The 20943-nt window shown below is 42.9% G+C and overlaps 1 protein-coding gene across 1 annotated transcript in view; it reads right to left on the reverse strand.

Annotated features, from left to right (window-relative positions):
- Positions 1-6428: 6428 nt before the first annotated feature.
- Positions 6429-20943, reverse strand: part of AP4E1 (adaptor related protein complex 4 subunit epsilon 1) — a gene marked incomplete at both ends in the record, with an annotated part of 54358 nt that continues 39843 nt past the window's right edge. Inside the window, 6 exons of the mRNA XM_080706940.1 lie at positions 6429-6585; positions 8076-8237; positions 9451-9641; positions 11933-12487; positions 15220-15478; positions 19552-19675. Of these exons, the coding sequence (XP_080563066.1) occupies positions 6429-6585; positions 8076-8237; positions 9451-9641; positions 11933-12487; positions 15220-15478; positions 19552-19675 (1448 nt within the window). The remainder of the gene's footprint in view (positions 6586-8075; positions 8238-9450; positions 9642-11932; positions 12488-15219; positions 15479-19551; positions 19676-20943) is intronic.

Genomic DNA, 20943 nt, shown 5'->3' on the forward strand with positions numbered 1-20943 from the left:
AGACAATGTAAACAGAGTTAACAGTTACTAATAGAATGGGATAAAATATTTCCAAATGCTATATCTGAAGGTATATTAATATTCCAACTAGAGATCCTAAAAATTAACAACAATAAAGGCAAACAATACCCTTTAGAGATAGGTAACAGACTAACATAAATAATGAATCTCCACAGATAACCAATCTTAGTTGTCTGTTGGATGGAAAATCTTGTTTCTCTAGTTCTGATGTGTGTTACCTATTTCTTCTTTGTAGTTAATCTCTTTGAGTATTTTCTCTAGCGCTGGTTTTGAAGACATAAATTCCTTCAGTTTCTGTTTGTCACGGAAGCTTCTTATTTCTCCATCTAATTTGATAGAAAGTTTTGCTGGGTAGGAAATTTTTGGCTGGAAGTTGTTTTCTTTCAAAATTGGGAATATGTTACTCCAAGCCCTTCTGGCTCTCATAACTTGGTTTGGGAAGTCTGGAGTGATTCTAATTGGTTTGCCTCTGAATGTCACTTGGCCCTTTGCTTTTGTTGCCTTTAAGATTCTCTGCTTGGCTTCCACATTGGTCATTTTGACAATTATGTGGCGTGGGGATCCTCTTCTCTGATCCTGTCTAAAGGGAGTTCTATACGTTTCCTGGACCTGCGTATCGACCTCTTGCTCTATGTCTGGAAAATTTTCTGCTATTACTTCCTTGAAGAGATTGTTGATCCCTTTAGTTTCACTTTCTTTTCCCTCCTCTATTCCAATTATTCTTAGGTTAGCTCTCTTAAAATGGGCCCATATTTCTTCAATATCAGATTCCTGCTGTCGGATATTTTTTCCTAGATTAGAAACTATGCATTCATTTTTGGAATGATCATCTTCTAAGAGCGAGATACTGTTCTCCATGTGTTCTAATCGGTTGTTTGTGCTTTGAATTGAGGCCTTTACTTCATTAATTGCATCCTTTATCTCTTTTTGGCTCTCTCTGAGTTCTTTTCGAAGCACCTCTATTATTTCTACAGTTATTTTCCTGATTTGATCTTCTAGAAATCTCTGATTTTCTGTTTTATCGGGTTCTGATGTTGTGGGGTTGTGAGCATTAATTGCTCCAGTATTATTCCTCTTTCCCATGATTTCGGAAGTTTGTGCCTTCTCTGGGTTCTTCCCTTGGGTCACTATGACTTCACTTAAGGTGCTCTGGATCTCGAGTCAGTAGTATCTCAGACCCCACTACTCCTTTACTGGGTTTTATCACAGAGTCTCCGACCCAGAGAGTCGATAGAGGCTGCTTTAGACCGTGGGGGGTGCCAGGTTGCACGTTCTCCTATGGTGTGATATCACTGCCACCGCCCCTCTCCCGCTGGGTCAAGTCCCAGTGAGTACATTACTGGGATTTCTCCGCTGTGGCCCGCAATTTGACTCACTGTTCTTGAGTACGCAGATGTAGCTGTAGTGAGTTCTGTGCTGCTGCCGCTGGTGGCAATATGGCGCCGCTGCTACGCCCTCGGCTGTTGGGCTGGCGTTTTTTTTTTTTTTTTTTTCTTGGTTTTGATTTCCACTCTGAATCCCTGCAGCGTGTGCTGAGCTCAGACACTGGGAGCTTTAGATGTCCTCTGCGCCGAGAAATCCCGCCTGGCTGTTCCGCAGCGGCTCCCCTCGGCTTGCTGTGGCCGTCCCGTGAATTTGCCGGCAGTATGGCGCTGCTGCCGCGTCTGCCGCGTCCTCGGGCGTGAGGATATCCTCTGTGGCTCTGTTCTCAGTCCGCTTTCTCTCTGGAGCCTGGTGATTTTTTTTGTTTCTCTGGTGATGTTGTTTTCTGGCTTTGAAAGGCGCTGATTTTGTGGTAATGGATATTTGTTGTTAGCGGGGCTCTTAAGCCCCGCTTTTCTCGGTCGCCATCATAGTTAAGTGATTTTGACAAAGAAACAAGTGCAGTATCATGGAGAAAAGACAGCCCTTTAACAAATGCTGCGAACCGACTGGACAGCGCGTGCAAAGAAATGAATCCGCAGATCTTTGCCTGCGTCACAGAACTCACCTTAAAATGGATCAGAGACCTAAATGTAAAACTATAAAGCTCCTAGAAGACAACGTAGAAAAAGTCAGCACGACCTTGGTTTGTAATGACTTTTTTTAAAAAATTTATTGTTTGCTCTACTTATACATAATGTTGGGATTCATTGCACTATTTATTCGTATAACAGCATGAACTGGTCGATTTCACTCCCCCGTTCCCTTTTTCCCTCTCCTTTTCTGGTCTCTTGCTCCTGTTTCCATGAGGCCCCGATTCTTTCCTCTCTCTCCAGCTTCCACCTATGAGGACACACGCAGCCCTTGGCTGTGGGGCCGGCTTATCTCAGTTAACACGATGCGCTCCATTTCTGTCCGTTTTCTTTTTATTTTGGAGGGGTGGCACTAAGTTCCATCCATGTTCATGAAAATGACAAATTTCATTCTCCTCCGGCCAGCAGAAGTCCACTGTGTGTATATCCGTGTTTTCTTTACCCATTCTTCTGTTGGCAGGCATCTAGGCTGGTTCCACAGCTTGGCTATTGAGTTGCGCTGCTGTGAACACGGGTGTGCGTGTACTGTTGCTGACTTTAACTCTTTGGGATAAGTACCAAGCAGTGGTACGGCTGGATCATATGGTGGTTCCACTCCTAGCATTCTGAAGAACACCCACACTGACGGTATGACTTTTAGATATAACACCGAAGCACAAACCATGAACATAACAATTAAGAAGCTGGGCTTCAATAAAATGAAACATTTGAGCTCTGTGAAAGATACTATCATGAGGACATAAACCATAAAGACACACACACACACACACACACACACACACACACACACAACAGATTGAGAGAAAATGTGTGCGGGAAACATCTGATAAAGGACCATTAGCCAAAATATACAGAGAGCTCAAACTCACAAGAAAACAACCTGACTAAAATGGGCCAAAGACCTCAACAGACACATCACCAGAAAATATATAGATCATAAGAACATATACAAAGCAATGCTCAACACCATATGTTATCAGGAAAATGCACAGCAGGGTGGGGTAGCACTGTACACTATGGGACAGACAAAATCCAGACCACTGCTACCGCCATGTGCTGGCACGGAGGGGCTGAGACAGAAATGATCATGCGCTGCTGGCAGAAATGCAGTTAGTTACACAGCAAGACCCTGTTTCAGAATAAGAAACAGTCAAACAAAAAATAGATATTGGTAAGCCAGGCATGGTGGCGCACGCTTGGAATCCCAGCAATTTGGGAGGCTGAGTCAGGAGGATTGCTGTTCCCAGACAGCCTTAGCTAGAGAGGCCCTTCGCAACTCAGTGAGACCCTATTTAAAAAAAAAAAAAGAAAAGACTGCCGGGCGTGGTGGGGCACACTTGTAATCCCCGCGCTTGGGAGGCAGAGACAGGAGGATCGCGCAGGTTCGAAGCCAGCCGTACTGGCTTAAGAGCCCCTGTTTCCAAAAATAAAAAAGTATAAAATAGGTCTGGGAGTGTAGCCCGGAGGTAGAAAGGCTTCCAGGAACCCCAGTACCACCAAAAAAAAAGACTAAAAACTAAGGCTGGGGGTGTATCTTGGAGGTACAATGCCCCTGGGTTCCATCCCCAGTACCATAAAAATAAAAAGATACAGTTCAAAACAAAACAGCATCTCTTAGTAAGACCCCGTTTTAAAACTAAAAAACAAAAGGGTAAGGGGCATAGCTCAGAGGTAAAAAAAAAAAAACACCTTGGTTCAATCCTTACTACTCTAAGTAGCTGAATAAATAAAAGTCTACTGAAAACCATATACACAATCACACATTTCTTACCCGTAAAAAGCTTAAGTCTCTCATTATGCATACACATAATTAACACAACCACCGACCGTGGCCCATTTGGCTACAGGCCACCTCTCCCCTTGCAAACACATTAGAGACACTTGAATGAGTTCCGAGCACTTGCAGCGGCTCGCAATCATGAGACGAAGACCATGTTTGTCTATAAAAACCAAGACAAACAGCTCAATACTTAAAAACATTACTGACATGAAATAAAAACAAAGGAAACACAAGAGAAAACACTGCTCTTTTTGCCACCATTGTTTGGGTAGATGAGAGCCGATGTCGTGTGAAGCAGTGCTCCACTCGGACGGCCTGCGCTTGGTATGCTGGGCACACTGGCGCTTGCTCGCGGCTCCCCTTCCTCCTGCGGTCCTCGAGCAGGACCCTCATCCAGGGCCCGCTTCCAACCCCCGTCTGCGAGCCACCAGCCTCCCGGGGACTTCTGGAGGGAGCCTCACCCCCTTCCTCCAGGCTCTTAAGCTTTCTTGCCAACCCTTATCCCCCAGGTTTGTAACTCAGCTCACCGCTGAGGCCAGCTCTGACCCGGACAGTGCCCCTTCAAGGACTAAATTCAGGCTGCAAAGTGAAAGGACAAGTCTCTCCAAACCTCATGCTCCCTACTTTACCATCGCACCCCTGTAATGCAAAAAGGCTGATGAGGCCTGATTTACAACCTAACATTCAGTGAGTTTAAGTAGAATATATACTGATGGAGAGTTCTTTAACACCTATTTTCTATTACTGTTGACTTTAAAATCATACAAATATAAAAACTGTACACACTCTACTAAACATGATCATAGGAAACCTGTTATCTTACTTTTTTATATAGTGTGGCCATATTCTCTCTGGCAGACCCCACATCATGTCCCCAGCCCTAACCCTAGGAGCAGTAACCATTTCCCAGCACTGGAGCGCTCCCCGCCAAACACGCCACCAGCACCGTGGCCTTGGTGGCCTCCCTGAGCGCTGCCCATGGCACCTCTGCGCCGCGTCCCTCCACCCCTGACCCGGCACCTGTCCAGCCTCAGGGCCACGCAGACCGCCAAGCCAGCACCCAAAGAAACCGGCGCCTCCTGCACCGGAGGCAGCGCCGCGTCCTCTGTTTGTTAGGGGACCAGCAGGACCAGGTGAGGGGCCGGGATGCTCGACAGGCGGGAAAGGAGAGGCCGGCGGCTGACCCAGACGCACAGTCTCTCCCAGGACGCGCTGGCCGAGAGTGAGCCCGTCACACAGGAACGTCCAGTGACTTCCTGCCCTTTTAGCAAGGTTTGCCGCATATTTTTAGAAGAATGAAATCAACAAGATGCTACTTTTTTTTAAATGACTAACTGAAAATTAATCAAGAAGAAAGACTGCTTTTGCCTTTGTTCTACACACAAATGACCAACAAAACGATCAGCTTGGGAGAATCCCCTTCGCATCATTTGCAGAAAGAATTGATGAGATAAACTAATATCTGACTTGAATACTAACACAATGACTTAAAATTGGATTACCTGAATAGTCTCCATGGTGAAGTGTCAGAAAAAGTGAAACGATACATCTTTTTCCACAGCACCACAGACTTTATAAAACTCTGCTTCAGTAAGCGTACAATCTCAAGGCTTTGCTCCATCATTCATGTCACTTCTTTTACTGATAATAATTCTGACAGCGGCCATCGAGACACAAATAAAACATGAAAATGAACTATTTTACTGAAGAATCTGTGTGGTATACTTAGCTGGCTGATTCAGCTACAGCCACTGAATACTAGCGGATTCAAAGGCCAGGAAAGAAGGTTTTATCCTTTACACCCTACTAACAAATTCTAATTTGCCAAAAAGATCTACGTGGTCACGAAGATATCTGTCATACCAAAAAGGCCTCTTGACATTTGTTTGCTATCATATTGTGCTCTATGGGGTCTGCTGCTATAAGATATTTTGCAAATGGCTAAGTTCTTAAAATAAGAATACATTAGATTCTCTTTAAATTTTAAAATAAATAAAAAAGGGAAAGAGACAAATTTTATAGCCAGATTATGTGGAACTATGTGTAACAAGTTACCTAGAGTAAAAATTATACCATTGAATTTTCCCAATATCCAGCTTGCCTGACCTTCTAGGCCAACCTAGTTCAACACTGACCTAAACAAAACATCATTTTGATACATGTACTAACAAATACATTGCATTCCAATAAATTCCAATAAATTAGGTGTGGGATTATCAGTTTTATGCCTTCCCTCCATTAATGCAAAGAACTGAGTCTTGTCTTTAATATAAATTAGCTAATGCTAAATTACTATAAAATTATTTATAACAAAATAAATATTTTCAGTACCTTTGCACTAAGTAATATATATATAAATCATTAACATTTGATAACATTAGATTAGGTCACTTTTTCTGCGACCTAACCATACTGTACAATCCTGAGTAAAAGGTTAGGAATACAGTTTCTTGGGGGATCTTTCTTGATTAGGAGTCAAAAAGAAAACACATAAGCCACAACTTGCAATAATCCCCATCTTCATTAGATGTACCATGAGTCCGTTTTACTTTGGTAAATACGTTTATCTCTGTAAACTATTTGTCTTGATAGAGTAAATTTCGCAGTTTGTGCTAGGATCGCCCCATCATCTTCTGACACTGATAGGATAAATAGTCCGGAAGGGCCGAGCAAGATGATCTGAACCACAGGGTGAGGACGCCGGCGTGGGCCCGGCAGTGCAGCAAGCAGGGGAAGGACGGGAGCAGCTGGCAGGCCAGCAGCCCTTCACTGCCTACGAGAAAGCAAAGAAGGGTCATCTGACATACGGGATTACTGAATGCAAGTACATGTCCATTTAACGCAATTAACATTCCTTCAAAAAGATAAACAAGTGGGCAGAGAACACAGAAAAAAGATGCCCCACAGCATTCATCTCTACGAAAATGCAAATCAAGTCTATGATGAGATAATACTTCACAGCCATTAGACAGCTATTGTTTAAGAAAACAAACAAACAGAAAATCCTAAGTGTTGAGGAAGATGTGGAGAAACTGGAACCCCCACGTATCAGTCATGGGAATGTAAAATGGTATGACTGCTATGCAAATGATACGGTAATTTCTAAAAAAATTGATTATGGAGCCAGGTGTAGTGGTGCATGGCTGCAATTCCAGTACTTGGAAGGCCGAGACAAAAGGATCACGGGTTTGAGGCCAGCCTCAGCAACTTAGCTAGGCGAAATAAAACAGGACTGAAGGTGTAGTTAGGAGGTAGAGTGCCCCTGGTTTCAATCCCCAGTACACTCTCCCACAAAAAAAAAAAAAAAAAAAAAAAAGACAGCTGGTCACAGTGGCACACACCTCTAACTGCCAACTACTAAGGAGGCTGAGGCAGGAAGATCACAAGTTTGAGGTGATCCTAGGCAACTCAGCAAGACCATGATTCAAAGTCAAATTAAAAGGGAAAAAGGGAGTTGAGGATGTAACTTAGTGGCAGAAAACTTGTCTTTGCAAGCCCTGGGTCCTCAGTACTGAAAAAAAAAGAAAAAAAGTTAAACATGGAATTATCGTGTGATCCAGAAATCCCAGTTGGGGTATATAACCAAAAGAGCTGAGAGCAGGGATGCGAATGGGTGTTTTATACCCAGGTTCAACACCGCATTACTCACAACAGCCCCCAAATGGAGGAAATGCAAGTGTCCTTTGACAGATGAAGTCATCAAAATGTAGCATATTCATACGACAGAGCAGAATTCAACCTTAAGGAGAGGAATTGAGGCACATACCACAGTATGGATCAACCCTGAAGACATTATGCTAGGTTAAAAAAAAAGCCATACGCAAGAGGACAATACTGCACGGCTTCACTTATATAAGGTACCTAAAGCAGTTAAAGTCACAGAGCCAAAGAGGCGAGCGAGCGGTGGCCGCCAGGGCCTGGGGAGGAAGGGGAAGGGGGCAGTGAGGGTTTGATGGGGACAGAGTTCCAGTTGGGGAAAGTGAAAAAGTTCTGGAGATGGATGGTGGCTAAGGTTGTACAACAATGCGAATGTACTTAATGCCGCCAAACTGCAATTTTAAAATTGGGGGAAAGAGGAAATATTAGGTTATATAGTCTTCAATAAAAAAATTTTAATATAGTGTGAAAAGCACACTCATCTGAAAGATAGTCATCAATACAAGTGAAGCCCTAAGGAATATGACACTTGGGAGATTTCATTTGTGTCCTGATTAGGGGAGAGCTCCCATAAACACAGGACCGCCTTTTCCTAACTCTACAAACCTATCATGTCAACAGCATGAAGCCTCAGTTTCTGCTGGAGCGTCCGGAGGGCAGAAGGCAGAGCGGCCGGAGATTCTGACGTTTTAATATTTTGCTTCACATCATTTGCGAAGGACAACCAGAGTTTGCCGAAGTCTTCAGTTGAAATTTTTAAGGGTCTGAAAATAATTTTTAAAATTAGACTTATGTGCAGAAGAACTGAATGATTCGAAGCAAACATATCTCAAACGATTCGTGGAAATAAAATTAGCTGCTATAAATCCAGATCCCACAAAATGTATGTTTTTAAGCCAATTATGATTACAATGCTTAGTGTCATCCTCCAAGCTGATGGAAATACTGAACGCAGGACACTGTTATTAACTGCAAGTGTCTTTCCAAAAAATCACTCAGTTCTCTCTCTTCCTGGATACTAGTCACTTCTGTAAGATTTTACCATGTAATTTCATGAATCATCCAAACATATATAAAACCTCTCTTTCATTTATCCTTAGGATTTGTGGACAATGAGCTATTCCATCAAAGTCATGCCAAAGAATAGGAATAGAAAGACCTAGCACCATAAATAAATGACAAAAAGAACGAATTTTACCATGTTTTTTTATCAGTGCGTTATAATTATACAAAATAATGAGAATCACTGCGACATGTTCAGACACGCACATAACATAATTTGGTCAATCGGCTTTAAAAATAGTTATGAAACTAAAGATCAAATAGTTGATACTGGGGACAGGATTACAGGGGACCTTCATATTCTATATACATTTTCCTATAGCGTTCGTTTCTTTGTCTTTTGGGGGAGATTTTTCAGGTACTGGGGACTGAGTCCAGGCATGCTCTATCACTAAGCCATACCTTCAGCCATACCCTTTTTGTTTTTTAAATCGGAGACGGGGTCTAGCTAAGTGCTGAGACGGGCCTCAAGTCTGTCATCATCCTGTTTCTCCGTTTCCGCTTCCCAAGTACTGGGCCTACAGGCATGCACGACCAGAGCTCACCCGGCTCTGTATCTACTTCTTAACTGTTCTCCCTACCGCCCAGCAGAGTGCCTCTGTCTAGAGAAGAAGCCTCATAAATATGTGCCGAAAGAAAGAATAAAAGCCGGGCGTGGTGGCGCATGCTTGTAATCCCAGCATTCGGGAGGCTGAGAAAGGAGGATAGCAATTCTTGGCCAGCCTCAGCTACTTAGTGAGGCCCCCTGCAACTCAGTGAGACCCTGTTTCAAAATAAAGAATAAAAAATAGGGCTGGAGGTATAGCTCGGAAGTAGAATCCACTTGGGTTCCATCCCAGCACCAGCACCAACACACACACACACACACACACACACGAATGAATAAGTTAAATTGACATTCCAGAAAATGCTTACCTAATAAAATCTAACAGTGATAAGTTTATGGAAAATTCCAGCTGAACAGAATGAGTATCCATCACTTGGTAATTTATAAAACCAGAAAGACTCCCTTCTATAAAAGGCTTTTCCATCTGCACGCTATACTGAAAGCTTTTGGCACTTTCTGTTCCCAGTGCAGGCAAACAACATCCAGGGTGCTCAGTGATCTGTAGATAAAAGCAACACAATTACTAAATAAAGGATCAATGCCGCTGATTATATGAACACCAATCTGCTACCTAACTGAAGTGACACAAATGCATACAAATGCGTGAAGTTCATAAAATACACTACAAAGATGACCTACGCAAAGACCCATCCGAGAAAACAGAGTAATATTATAGAGGTCAAAATTATGTTAACAAATGGCACTACATGTTATTAAAGATGATTTATAAAGATTACTATTATTATTTAAAGATTATTAAATTCTAGGCTGGTGGCTCTCAATCCTGGCTGGCACCAGACTTTTTTTTGTTCAAGTGTTGTGGATTGAACCCAAGGCTTCAAGCATGCTAGGCAAGCACTCTACCACTAAGGTACACCCCCCAGCCCCTGGTACCAGGTTTTTAAAGCTAGAAGAGTCTTTTCTTTTTTCTTTTTTGGTGGTACTGGGGTTCCTGGAAACCCTCCTATGTCCAGGCTACACTCCCAGACCTATTATATTTTTATTTGGAAACAGGGTCTCTTAAGCCAGCAAGGCAGGCTTCAAATTTGCGCGATCCTCCTGTCTCCGCCCCCAAGCGCGGGGATTACAAGCGTGCTCACCACACCTGGTGAGTTTTTTTTTTCCTTAATAATAATAAGATAGATGTCTTATACTCTTACTTTCTACCCTTACTCAAGCTCTGGTGGCAGAGCTCAGGCAATGAGGTCAGGTTTTGCCCTTTTTTTAAATATCCACAGGTAATTCTAATGCACCATCCAGAGTCATCAACTCTGCCCTAGTCAGGGGCCCAGACAATTTCCCATTCAGCACGTTCTAGCTTATAGAAGGAAGCAGTCAGCCTTGTAAAAGACAGACACTGCTGAAATCCCATTACAGCTCGACCAAGGATGCCCGCCCGGCATCCAGTACCACAAGCACACATGCTCCAGAATCACGGTGGCAGTCGCGGGGAGCTGGGGAAGCGACAGAACTGACGCCTGGGACTCAGTCGAGCGATAAATGAGTGAGAAGGAAAGGAGGAAACTGTGTGGATCTTTACCCTTCAACATTCTCACTCCTTGGGATCCCATTTTAGGTAGTTTGAGAATTTCGTTTCAGTGATTATGATAAGAGTAAATGAGGTGTTTAAGGAGTGCAGGAAAAGAGAACAAAATATACACACTGAGGATAATATTTTTACATGCCATTTATTGCTGGAAGCGCTCTAAACATATTATCTCAGGGGCCGGGCCTGGTGGCGCACGCTTGTAATCCCAGTACTTGGGAGGCTGAGACAGGAGGATCGCAGGTTCAAAGACAGCCTCGGCTACTTGGTGAGGCCCTCCGCAACTCAGTGAGACCCTGTTTCGAAATAAAGAATAAAAACTAGGGCTGGGGTGGCTCGGAGGTGAACATGCATTATACATCTTCACGGCAATAGGCGCACACCATCAATGTTCTCATTTCAAACAAGAGGCAACTAAGGCACAAAATAATTATTATTACTTTTTTTTGGAGGTACTGGGGATGGAACCCAGGGGCCCTCTACCTCTGAGCTACACTCTCAGACCTATTTTATATTTTATTTGGAAACAGGGTCTCTTAAGGCAGCTGAGGCTGGCTTCGAACCTGCCCGACCCTCCTGTCTCAGCCTCCCAAGCGCGGAGATGACAAGCGTGAGCCACGATGCCCGGCTACAAAAGAATTATCTTGACCAAGTAACACAGCTAAGAGGCTACAGAAGCAAGATTTAAAGCCAAGTAGTATGAGTCAAGAGCCCACATTCTTTACTGCGCTCTAGTAAAATTCACTTGAGCTGGGCGTGGTGGGCACGCTTGTCATCCCAGCGTTTGGGAGGCTGAGACCAGAGGATCGCGGTTCGCGGACACCCTCAGCTACTTAGTGAGGCCCTCCGCAACTCAGTGAGACCCTGTTTCAAAATAAAGAATAAAAAAATTGGGCAGGAGGTGTAGTTCAGAGGTCAAATGTCTCTGGGTTCTATCCCCAGAATCGCAGAAAAAATAAAAAATAAAAATAAAAAATAAATAAATAAAAATAAAACTCACTTGATATCTATGACCTTTCTCAATACAATCTCTCTTACATTTCCTTGACTCTTTCAAGAAGAAATTTTATCCCTTCTTAGAATAATGAACACAAAATCTGCCACACCTCTTACCTGTTTTTATTTTTAAAAAAGCGGTATAAAAGATGTGGAAGAAATTTCTAAGCTATGGGAAGAGCCGAGAACAGAAACACTAAGTAAGCACTAACCATTTAAAGCAGAATCGGTAGCCATCCTTGTCTTACCTTGAAAGTTTCTACAGGAAAAATTTCTAAGTTAGCACTTTTCAGCTCCAAGCCACTTTTAGCAGTGACTGACCAGACTATCAGCAAACAATCGTCCTTCCAAATTTTGCAAGAAGACACAGATATGGCTTCATTATTACAGAGCTCCGTAAGAGCTGAATGCGTGTACTCAGCAGTTTCTTCCGTTAAAGAACAAGCTGGAGAGATTTCCGTGGTAACTGAAGCTGCAGTGGACGGAGGAGGGGGAAGGATTTCCGTGTTGCTATCAGCAAACAGAGAAGGAGCAGAGGGGCTGCAACCCGACTCTTTCTCAGCCAAGGGCAGCTCCGTGAGAGACTCGGAGTCCCAGAGTCTTGAACCCAGAGAAAGCTTCTTTAATTCCTTTTCTCCTCTGTCCTGCAAAGCGTTCAAGTAATCATCTTCATGGGCCACATTTGGCAAAGAGCTAGAGGAAGGGCAGGTGACATCGTGAGCGCTGGCTGTTTCTCCACCTTTGGCTTCCTTGACTCTTGATTTCCTTCTGAACTTGTGAGACACCGTGTCTGCTCTGCCCAGCTACAAAAATAAGACATAATAATAATATTTATTTATTATTTATTTTTTTGGTGGTACTGGGGTTCCTGGAAGCCGTTCTACCTCCGGGCTATACTCCCAGACCTATTTTATACTTTTTTTAAATTTGGAAACAGGGTCTCTTAAGCCAGCACGGCTGGCTTCGAACCTGCGCGATCCTCCTGTCTCTGCCTCCCAAGCGCGGGGATTACAAGTGTGCGCCACCACGCCCAACATAAAAATGATATTTTAAAAACCCATTTCAGTAGTTACAAGCTTCAAACATGCTTCTGTAATTGCAAATGAGCAAGTTATGAACTTGCTAAGATTCTATCTATAAACCACAGATTAACAAAGAATCAGAGAGGAATAAAATGTTAAGCCCTAAAATTTCTGACAGCCACGTAACTTTGAGCTATTACCTAAGCCTTATTTTTCATTAAAAAACTTCTAAAATCAGAAAAAGAAATAAAAGTCAGCCATGAACAGTTCTAAAAACTTGTTAGATTTCAGAATATTTATTAGATTATAGAATTGGACAAATTCAAAACAGTGAGACACCTACCACTGCCCTCACTCTCTTTTTTTTTAGTTTCCAGAGTTATCTGGAAGAAGCCTAAGTTACCCTCCAATATAGGGATGACCCCAAATCTATTTTAATCTATAGTAACTATGTATTTGACCCAAAATCTGTTTTAATCTATAGTAATTATGAATTTGTGGCCTACAAGTGAATAAGCAGGGGAGAAAAACTGGTTTCACCTCAAGAATCAAATGGCAAAGGCTGATTAGAACACTCAGCAGAAAAAAACAACAACTCTATAGCTGACTAGCTACATAAGCCACAGACTGAGGAGACAGCAAGGGCAAACTTGCCCCACTGCTCTAACCTTGAGGAATGGGCTCTGAGTCTGTGTAAGAAAAGTCCTGGTGCAAGTGTCTCTGGCCCCCGGCCCCAGTTCTGGCTCGAATCAGTGCAAAAGACGGTCTCCATAATCCTAATCTAGGTCTCCATATCCCGGGAGAGTCAAGAGTGCGTGGCCGCCCTCACACAATTCCAATTAACCAGAACCTAAGTTCCCTTTTCACAACTTCTCCGTTTCCTTCACGCCCCAACAACTTCCGACTCTCAGCAGAAGAGTTTGTCTCGTACGTCCTAATTCAGAAGTCATCCAGCAAGAACTAACATTGTATAAAAACAAGGAGGAAGGCAGACAGAGCGTGTCTGTGTCTGGTAGTGATGGACCCAAGGCACCCCGGTGACCTTTCACCTCAGCCTGCCAGAACAACGTGGTCACTCCGCTGCCAAACTGCAGATATCAACCGAGGATAACTCTAAGATACTCTTTTTGTGGTACTGAGGATTGAACCTAGAGGCATTTTACTTTTGAGATATACCTCCAGCCTATTTCGTTTTTATTTTTGAAAAGGTCTTACTAAGTTGCTGAGGCTGGCCTCAAATCTACGCTCTTCCTGGTTCAGCCTCCCACGTACAGGGATTACAGGTGTGTGTCACCCCATCTCGCACTGTGAGATTAATGCTTTTAGTCTGAGTTTACTGTTTTTTCTAAAGATAGTCCGACAGAATCAGGTCTGACAGAACTGGGATCTAGAATAGTGAGTCGAGATAGGGGTAGATATACATGGTAAACTATCTGGTCTGGTGTGGACAGGGGTGGAGGGGAAATGTCACCAAGGAAGAAGGATAAAAGAACTGGAATGTCTCTCAAATCGCAAGTGTGTAGCAGGCAGTGGGTTCATCAGCTGACCAAAGGGAGAATTACACTGTATTCTCAGACGCTCAGAAATAGTACCTTTTAACTTTTCATTCTTTTACTCTGAAAATAATGTATTGGCATAAATAGCTCTGAAAATAATCATAATTCTCTATTTGAACGTAATTATCATTAGTATAATATATTTTGCAGTTCCAGTCGCAGCGTATTCTTATCTTCTTTACAGTTACAAAGGCGTATAAAGCCTTACACTACACATTTCTCCTTTAGTATATCACTAGTACTGCTCATTTTACATTGCAAGACTGATCATTTTTAGTGGCTTAATATTTCTGAGAGAAGAGTTTATGTACCACCCTCCCACAAGTAAACATGTAGAGTGATTTCTACTTTTCACTATTAAAAATTCCACTTTGGCCGGGCGTGGTGGCCCATGCTTGTAATCCCAGAGCTTGGGAGGCTGAAATGGGAGGATCGCACATGTTCGAAGCCAGCCTCGGCTGGCTCTCAGCAACTTAGTGAGAGCCTGTTTCCAAATATAAACACACACACACACACACACACACACACACACACACACACGTCTGGGAGTATAGCCCGGAGGTAGAAAAGCCCCTGGGTTCCACTCCTAGTACCACCAAAAAAAAAAAAAAAATCCGCTCTGCCTTGTACTCTCTTTCCACAGATGTGTCAGTACTGCTGTGCTGACTCCGGCACTCTCTCAGCCAAGCCCCCTTCTGGTAGAGGAGCGTCGCATCCACCCACAGGGGGAGTGTTCCTCCCACGGCTGTAGCTTTAGTGGCCCCGACCCTTGCCCTGACTCAGGCTGACTGGATTCCTTCAGGGGTATAGACAGCGTGCTGCTGAGACGACAGCAAAGCCAAGCCGGGGAAGCCGCTTCCCACCCCCCGCCGTGGGGAAGGCCAGGAGCGCCACAGAACCCCAGCAGCTGTACAAACAGGAGACGCGAGTCCTGGAGGAATACAGCCGACTACTTACCAAGCTGATCGTACTTTCTGCTCCGAGCCCAACAAATAATGATGAGGCCAAGAGCTGCTTTTCCTGCTCCTCTTTAGACTGAGTGAGGCCTTGAGACTGGTCCTTGGTTGCTGTGGCTGGAGCAACGCTCTCCAACCCTGCGTTCTCCTGGGACGCCGGCGGAGCGGCCACCTCGGCACCAGGGCTGCTCTCCTTCTTGGGAAGATAGCCCTCCTTCCCCCACAGCTTCTTTACACCTTCCAGTTTCAAGCTACTTGTCCTAAGGAGATTGGAAATTGAGCCCATTTAAATAACTGTCAAATAGCTACTTTCTTGAGACATTTCTTGCAAAGCATATTATTGCTCAGGGCCTTTTAGAGACAGCTTTCATATTATGCTTTATATACCCAAAATAACCAGAGACTTAGATTTTATTTTAGTCATAGCTAACCTTTCTGTGCCCTCCAGCCAAATCATTTAAGGCAAAGGAACTGTAAATTTTGTCCAAAATCCCAGTTATTTTTTACTTACTTGCTTGCTTAAGTTGTGCAAAATTGAACTATGTGAGCTCCTTACCTCCGCTGAATTTTCAAAAAATTACTTATTTGTAATTCTGATGGGATAAAGTTCATGATTCTTAACCATATAAATTCCTAAAATAATAATACCTAAATAAAATAATAATTCACTAAATAAAAGCCTATTGAAAGCACAGGAAACATTACTCAAATATACTCCTATGCTTAGATCTACCTTTAATACAACAGGTTTTCTTAATCTGATAGCTAACCACATTTTCTATTAAACTGTTTTATAGCCGAGTTGAAGAAGAATTAAAGTTCTGAGAAGGAGACAAGGCATCTAGGCAAAAATTGCAGGGCCAAATTAGGAAAACAGACGGACCCAACGCTGTCCCAAAAGCTGGAGCTGCGAGTCTGGCACCCTCTGCCATCGGCACAGGCAGAGACAGACAAAGGCCAGCGCTGCTGTTCTCACCAGACTACACGCCTGTCAACCAGCTCAGCCTGTGACGACCACTTCACACTGTGCAGAACAGCAAAACATCCCCGCTCTATACCTTATATAATTTTTATAAACAATCATATCCCAATAAAATTGAAAGGAAAAAAAGAACTACCCCCCCCAATAAAAAAAAAAAACTCAAACTATTTGTCCTTGGCACTTGGCTCAATTGATCATAGTTCAAAATAGCATTTTAAAAACTTACGCTTGAAATAGGGTAAATGCTAAAAATCAATCTAAAAGACTCAAACATGTTTGTGCGGATTCTTTTATTACTCCCATACAATTTGTTGATATCATGATCAACTTGATTTTTGGTACTAGACTAAAAAAAACAGGTAGTTATATTTCATACTTTGTGAAGAATTAATACTATCAAGTAGTAAGTGGCTGAAGGGAAATTGGAATGTTAATAAAAATGCCCCACAGAAAACGGGCTCGTTCATTCCTTCCCGTGATTTTTACTGAGCACAACTTTACAAATATTTTCATTTTGCCCTTTCTTTCAAGTACCAAGAGTTTTCTAAAAAGTTTTTTTTAATTACCTAATAAAATAAAAATTATTCTTCTTTCTCCATCACACCTGAAATGATCATGGAAATTAAAAACAAAATTAACCCGAGTACCTCTAGAGTGCTCAAAAGCAGAACTTCTAGAGGATTCATAAATACTCACAAATGGGTTACAGTATCTCTGTGACCCCTTTAACCAAAGCATTGGCTTTACAAAGCAAAAGCAAAAATCAGATCCCAATTTTTACTGATAAATGATTTATATATTTGTCAGTTTTTAATAAAAAGGCGTGGTGGACACTGGCAGTGCTGCCGGCGCTCAGCCCGCTGGGGACCGGCTTGCTGCAGAGGGCTGCCCCACCAGGCAGCCCTGCGCGGTGGGTGACCAGCAGACTAGTGAGTGCTGGCTCCCTGCCCAACTCTGAAGACTCACTCCAGTTCCAGAGCTGCCAGGGGAGGGGGGAGTGGGGGTCAGAGGCCGCCATCCACACTGCGCTGCCCCCTCTGCCCAAACCTGCTTCCTTCCCCTCCCCTGCACAGATGTGGTTCCCAAAGGCATTACTTAAATAAATAATTTGCAAACTAAATTCCACTGTAAAATGTGCTTCCAGGGAACCTAACCCACATCGGCAAGCGAAATGGGAGAGGAGGGACACACAGAGCCCAAGTGGTCTCAAGCTACCATCAGAAGCTATTATTTCATCTTCCTATACACTTATAATCAACATAAATTTTCTGTCATGCAATACATATAGACAGTTCAAAAAGTGGCAAAACACATCTGAGCAATATCAGGCATCCCACAGACAAAATATGCCTCTTAATATTAAACACACTGCCAAGGAATTTTGCAAATCAGCCGGGCATGGTGGCGCACGCTTGTAATCCCCGTGCTTGGGAGGCGGAGACAGGAGGATCACACAGGTTCGAAGCCAGCCACACTGTCTTAAGAAACCCTGTTTCCAAATAAAAAATATAAAAATAGGTCTGGGAGTGTACCCCAGAGGTAGAAGGGCTTCCAGGAACCCCAGTACCACCAAAAAAAAAAAAAAAAAAACACCACACACACAAAAAAAACCATAAATCATCTTTGCCTGAATTTCTACGGCATTGTTATATTGGGGTGTGTGTGTGTGTGTGTTACTGGGAGTGGAACCCAGGGGCTTTTCTACCTCTGGGCTATACTCCCAGACCTTTTTTATATTTTATTTGGAAACAGGGTCTCACTATATTGCTGAAAGCCTCACTAAGTAGCTGAGGCTGGCTTCGAGCCTGTGCGATCCTCCTGGCTCAGCCTCCCAAGTGCGGGGATTACAATTACAAGCGTGCGCCACCACACCCAGCTTATCACACTTATTTGCATAGTAGTGCCATTTTGAACTCTTTTAGATGAAGTTAGTCCACAATGAATAAAGCTATTTTCATTATTTTATTATCATAAATAATTCAGAATGATCTCCAATTTTATTTGATAAAGTCAACTTTAGACAATGATGGTCATAATCATTTTTAACAATAGCAGCTACCATTTGTCAACTACTATGTAAAGGGTTGTACTATGCACTTCACACACATGATCTCATTTTATTAATTTAAGTATGTTTCTAAAAGTAATTTGGTTATATTTCCAAAACAAAATCTACTTAAAAGGACAAATCTGGAGGCTGGGGAGGGAGCTCAGAGGTACAGCCCTTGCCTGGCACACCTCAAGTCTCAGATTAGGCTCAGTCCCCAATAACACACACTAAAAAGGACGGGCTTTGGCTCCAGAGAAGATAGGCAGGCACATTTATCAGCAAGTTTCAAGGTGGCCGGAAAGCAGCTCTGAGTGGAGCAGATGGCTTTCTCAGGTGAAGGCGGACACTTCAAGGTCCATCTCCCAGTGACATGGAAGTTATTTATCAGAGAATGACAAAATAGATTAAGGAATATAAAATAAATTAATACTTACCTGGCATGGGAATTTTGATGACCTTAAAATTGTATACTATGTAGCAATAACACGTGTATTGTTAGTATGTGTGCAGTTTGTGTATGAGACACTGGGGATGGGACCCAAGGGCATTCTGTCTCGGAGCTACACTCCCAGCTCTATTTCATTTTTTATTCTGAAGCAGAGTCTAAATGGCAGAGGGCCTCACTGAGTTGCTGAGGCTGACTGTGAACCTGCGATCTCCTGTCTCAGCCTCCCAAGTATTGGGATTACAGGCATGCGCTACCATGCCCGGCTATGTGTAGACTTTATACACATGCTATCTTGGAAGTCAGGTAAGATCTTAAAGGGTATAAACATACCATGTAATATCAAAACCTTGAGAGAAATGAACAGAAACAATGAAATAATAGGCAATACAGAATTTAGCTTGTAGGAACCCTGTGAAACTATAATATTAAAGTATTGTCAGCTGGGCATGGTGGTCCATGCTTATAATCCTAGTCCTTGGGAAGCTGAGACAGGAGGACCACAGTTTCAAGGACAGCCTCAGAAAGTAGTGAGATTCTCAGCGACTTAATGAGACCCTGTTTCCAAATAGAAATAAAATCAGTCTTGGAGGTAGAATGCCTCTGGGTTCAATTCTCAGTAACACACACACACACACACACACACACACACACACACACATACACACACACACACACAATGTAAAAAATGTGTCTCTCTTTGAATTATTTGAAGACCAATAAAATAATAAACTTCTTGGAAATAATCATGAAATAAGGAAATAATGACACTGATGACTCAGAGGTAGAAAGCAAATGGAATTCTAGGACATTTAAACACTCCCATGTTCTCAATTTTATTAAGAAAAGCACTTACTCTTTCAGCCCTGTCTCAGCACTATTTCCAGATATATCTGAACCCAGAGAAATGCCAGCTGGAGACTGTCGTCCAGTGAAGCCAGATGAGGAAAAGGAGATTCCATATGGTTCAAAATTGAGAACTGTAATTTTAAAACATAGGTTCATATTTAAAACACAGCAGAACAGAAAAAAAAAAAAACTAGCTTCTGTTCACTACTGAAATAAATGAACACGGGGACCCAGCTGGGATGACCTAGTCATATATTTATAGTATAACGGTAAAGCAGCTGGGTGCAGTGACACAGACCTGCAATCCCAGCTACTCAGGAGGCTGAAGAGTAAGGACCACAAATTTGAGGCTGGACTGCGCAATGGAGCAAGGCCTCGTTTCAATATAAAATTTAAAAAGGGGAGCCGGGTGTGGTGGCGCAAACTTGTAATCCCCGCGCTTGGGAGGCTGAGACAGGAGGATCGCACGGGTTCGAAGCCAGCCTCAGCTACTTAGTGAGGCTCTCAGCAACTTAGTGAGACCCTGTTTCCAAATAAAATATAAAATAGGTCTGGGAGTATAACCCGGAGGTAGAAAAGCCCCTGAGTTCCACCCCCAGTAAGACAAAAGAAAAAAAAATTATATGTGTGTGTGTGTGTGTGTGTGTGTGTGTGTGTGTATAAAATGAATAAATGAGCAAATTGGTGGTTTTAGATTATTCTTGCTGCCTGAAATGTCTGTTAGGAATTGGGATTAGGTCATTAAGAAACTGAAAGCACCAATTGCATTTTTTCAGATTGCTTAGGGAATATCTTTGTTCTGCCTTTGTATAGGTTATTTTTTATTTTTTGGTGGTACTGTGGGTAGAACCCAGGGGCTTTCTACCTTCCAGGGTATACTCCTAGATCTATTTTATATTTTATTTGGAAACTGGGTCTCACTAAGTTGCTGAGAGCCTCACTAAGTAGCTGAGGCTGGCTTCAAACTTGTGTGATTCTCCTGTCTCAGCCTCCCAAATGCTGGGATTACAAGTGTGCGCCATCACGCCTGGCTGGTAAGCTTTTTTAAAATTAGGGGTAATTTAAAGCTGGGCGTGGTGGCGCACGCTTATAATCCCCACGCTTGGGAGGCTGAGACAGGAGGATCTCGCAGGTTCGAAGCAAGACTTAGCTACTTAGTGAGGCGCTCAGCAATTTAGTGAGACTCCGTTTCCAAATAAAATATAAAATGGGGCTAAGCCCAGAGGTAGAAAGCCTCGGGGTTCCACCCCCAGTACCACAAAAAAAAAAAAAAAAAATTTAAAAAGGGGCTGGAAAGCCAGTCGTGGTGGTGCGTGCCTATAATCCTCGGACTTGGGAAGCTATGACAGGTTCACAGGTTTAAGGCAACTTAGTACGGCGCTATTTCAAAATAAAATGG

This window comes from Muscardinus avellanarius (genome assembly GCF_963383645.1).
Source record: "Muscardinus avellanarius genome assembly, chromosome: 12".
Classification (NCBI taxonomy): Eukaryota; Metazoa; Chordata; class Mammalia; order Rodentia; family Gliridae; genus Muscardinus; species Muscardinus avellanarius.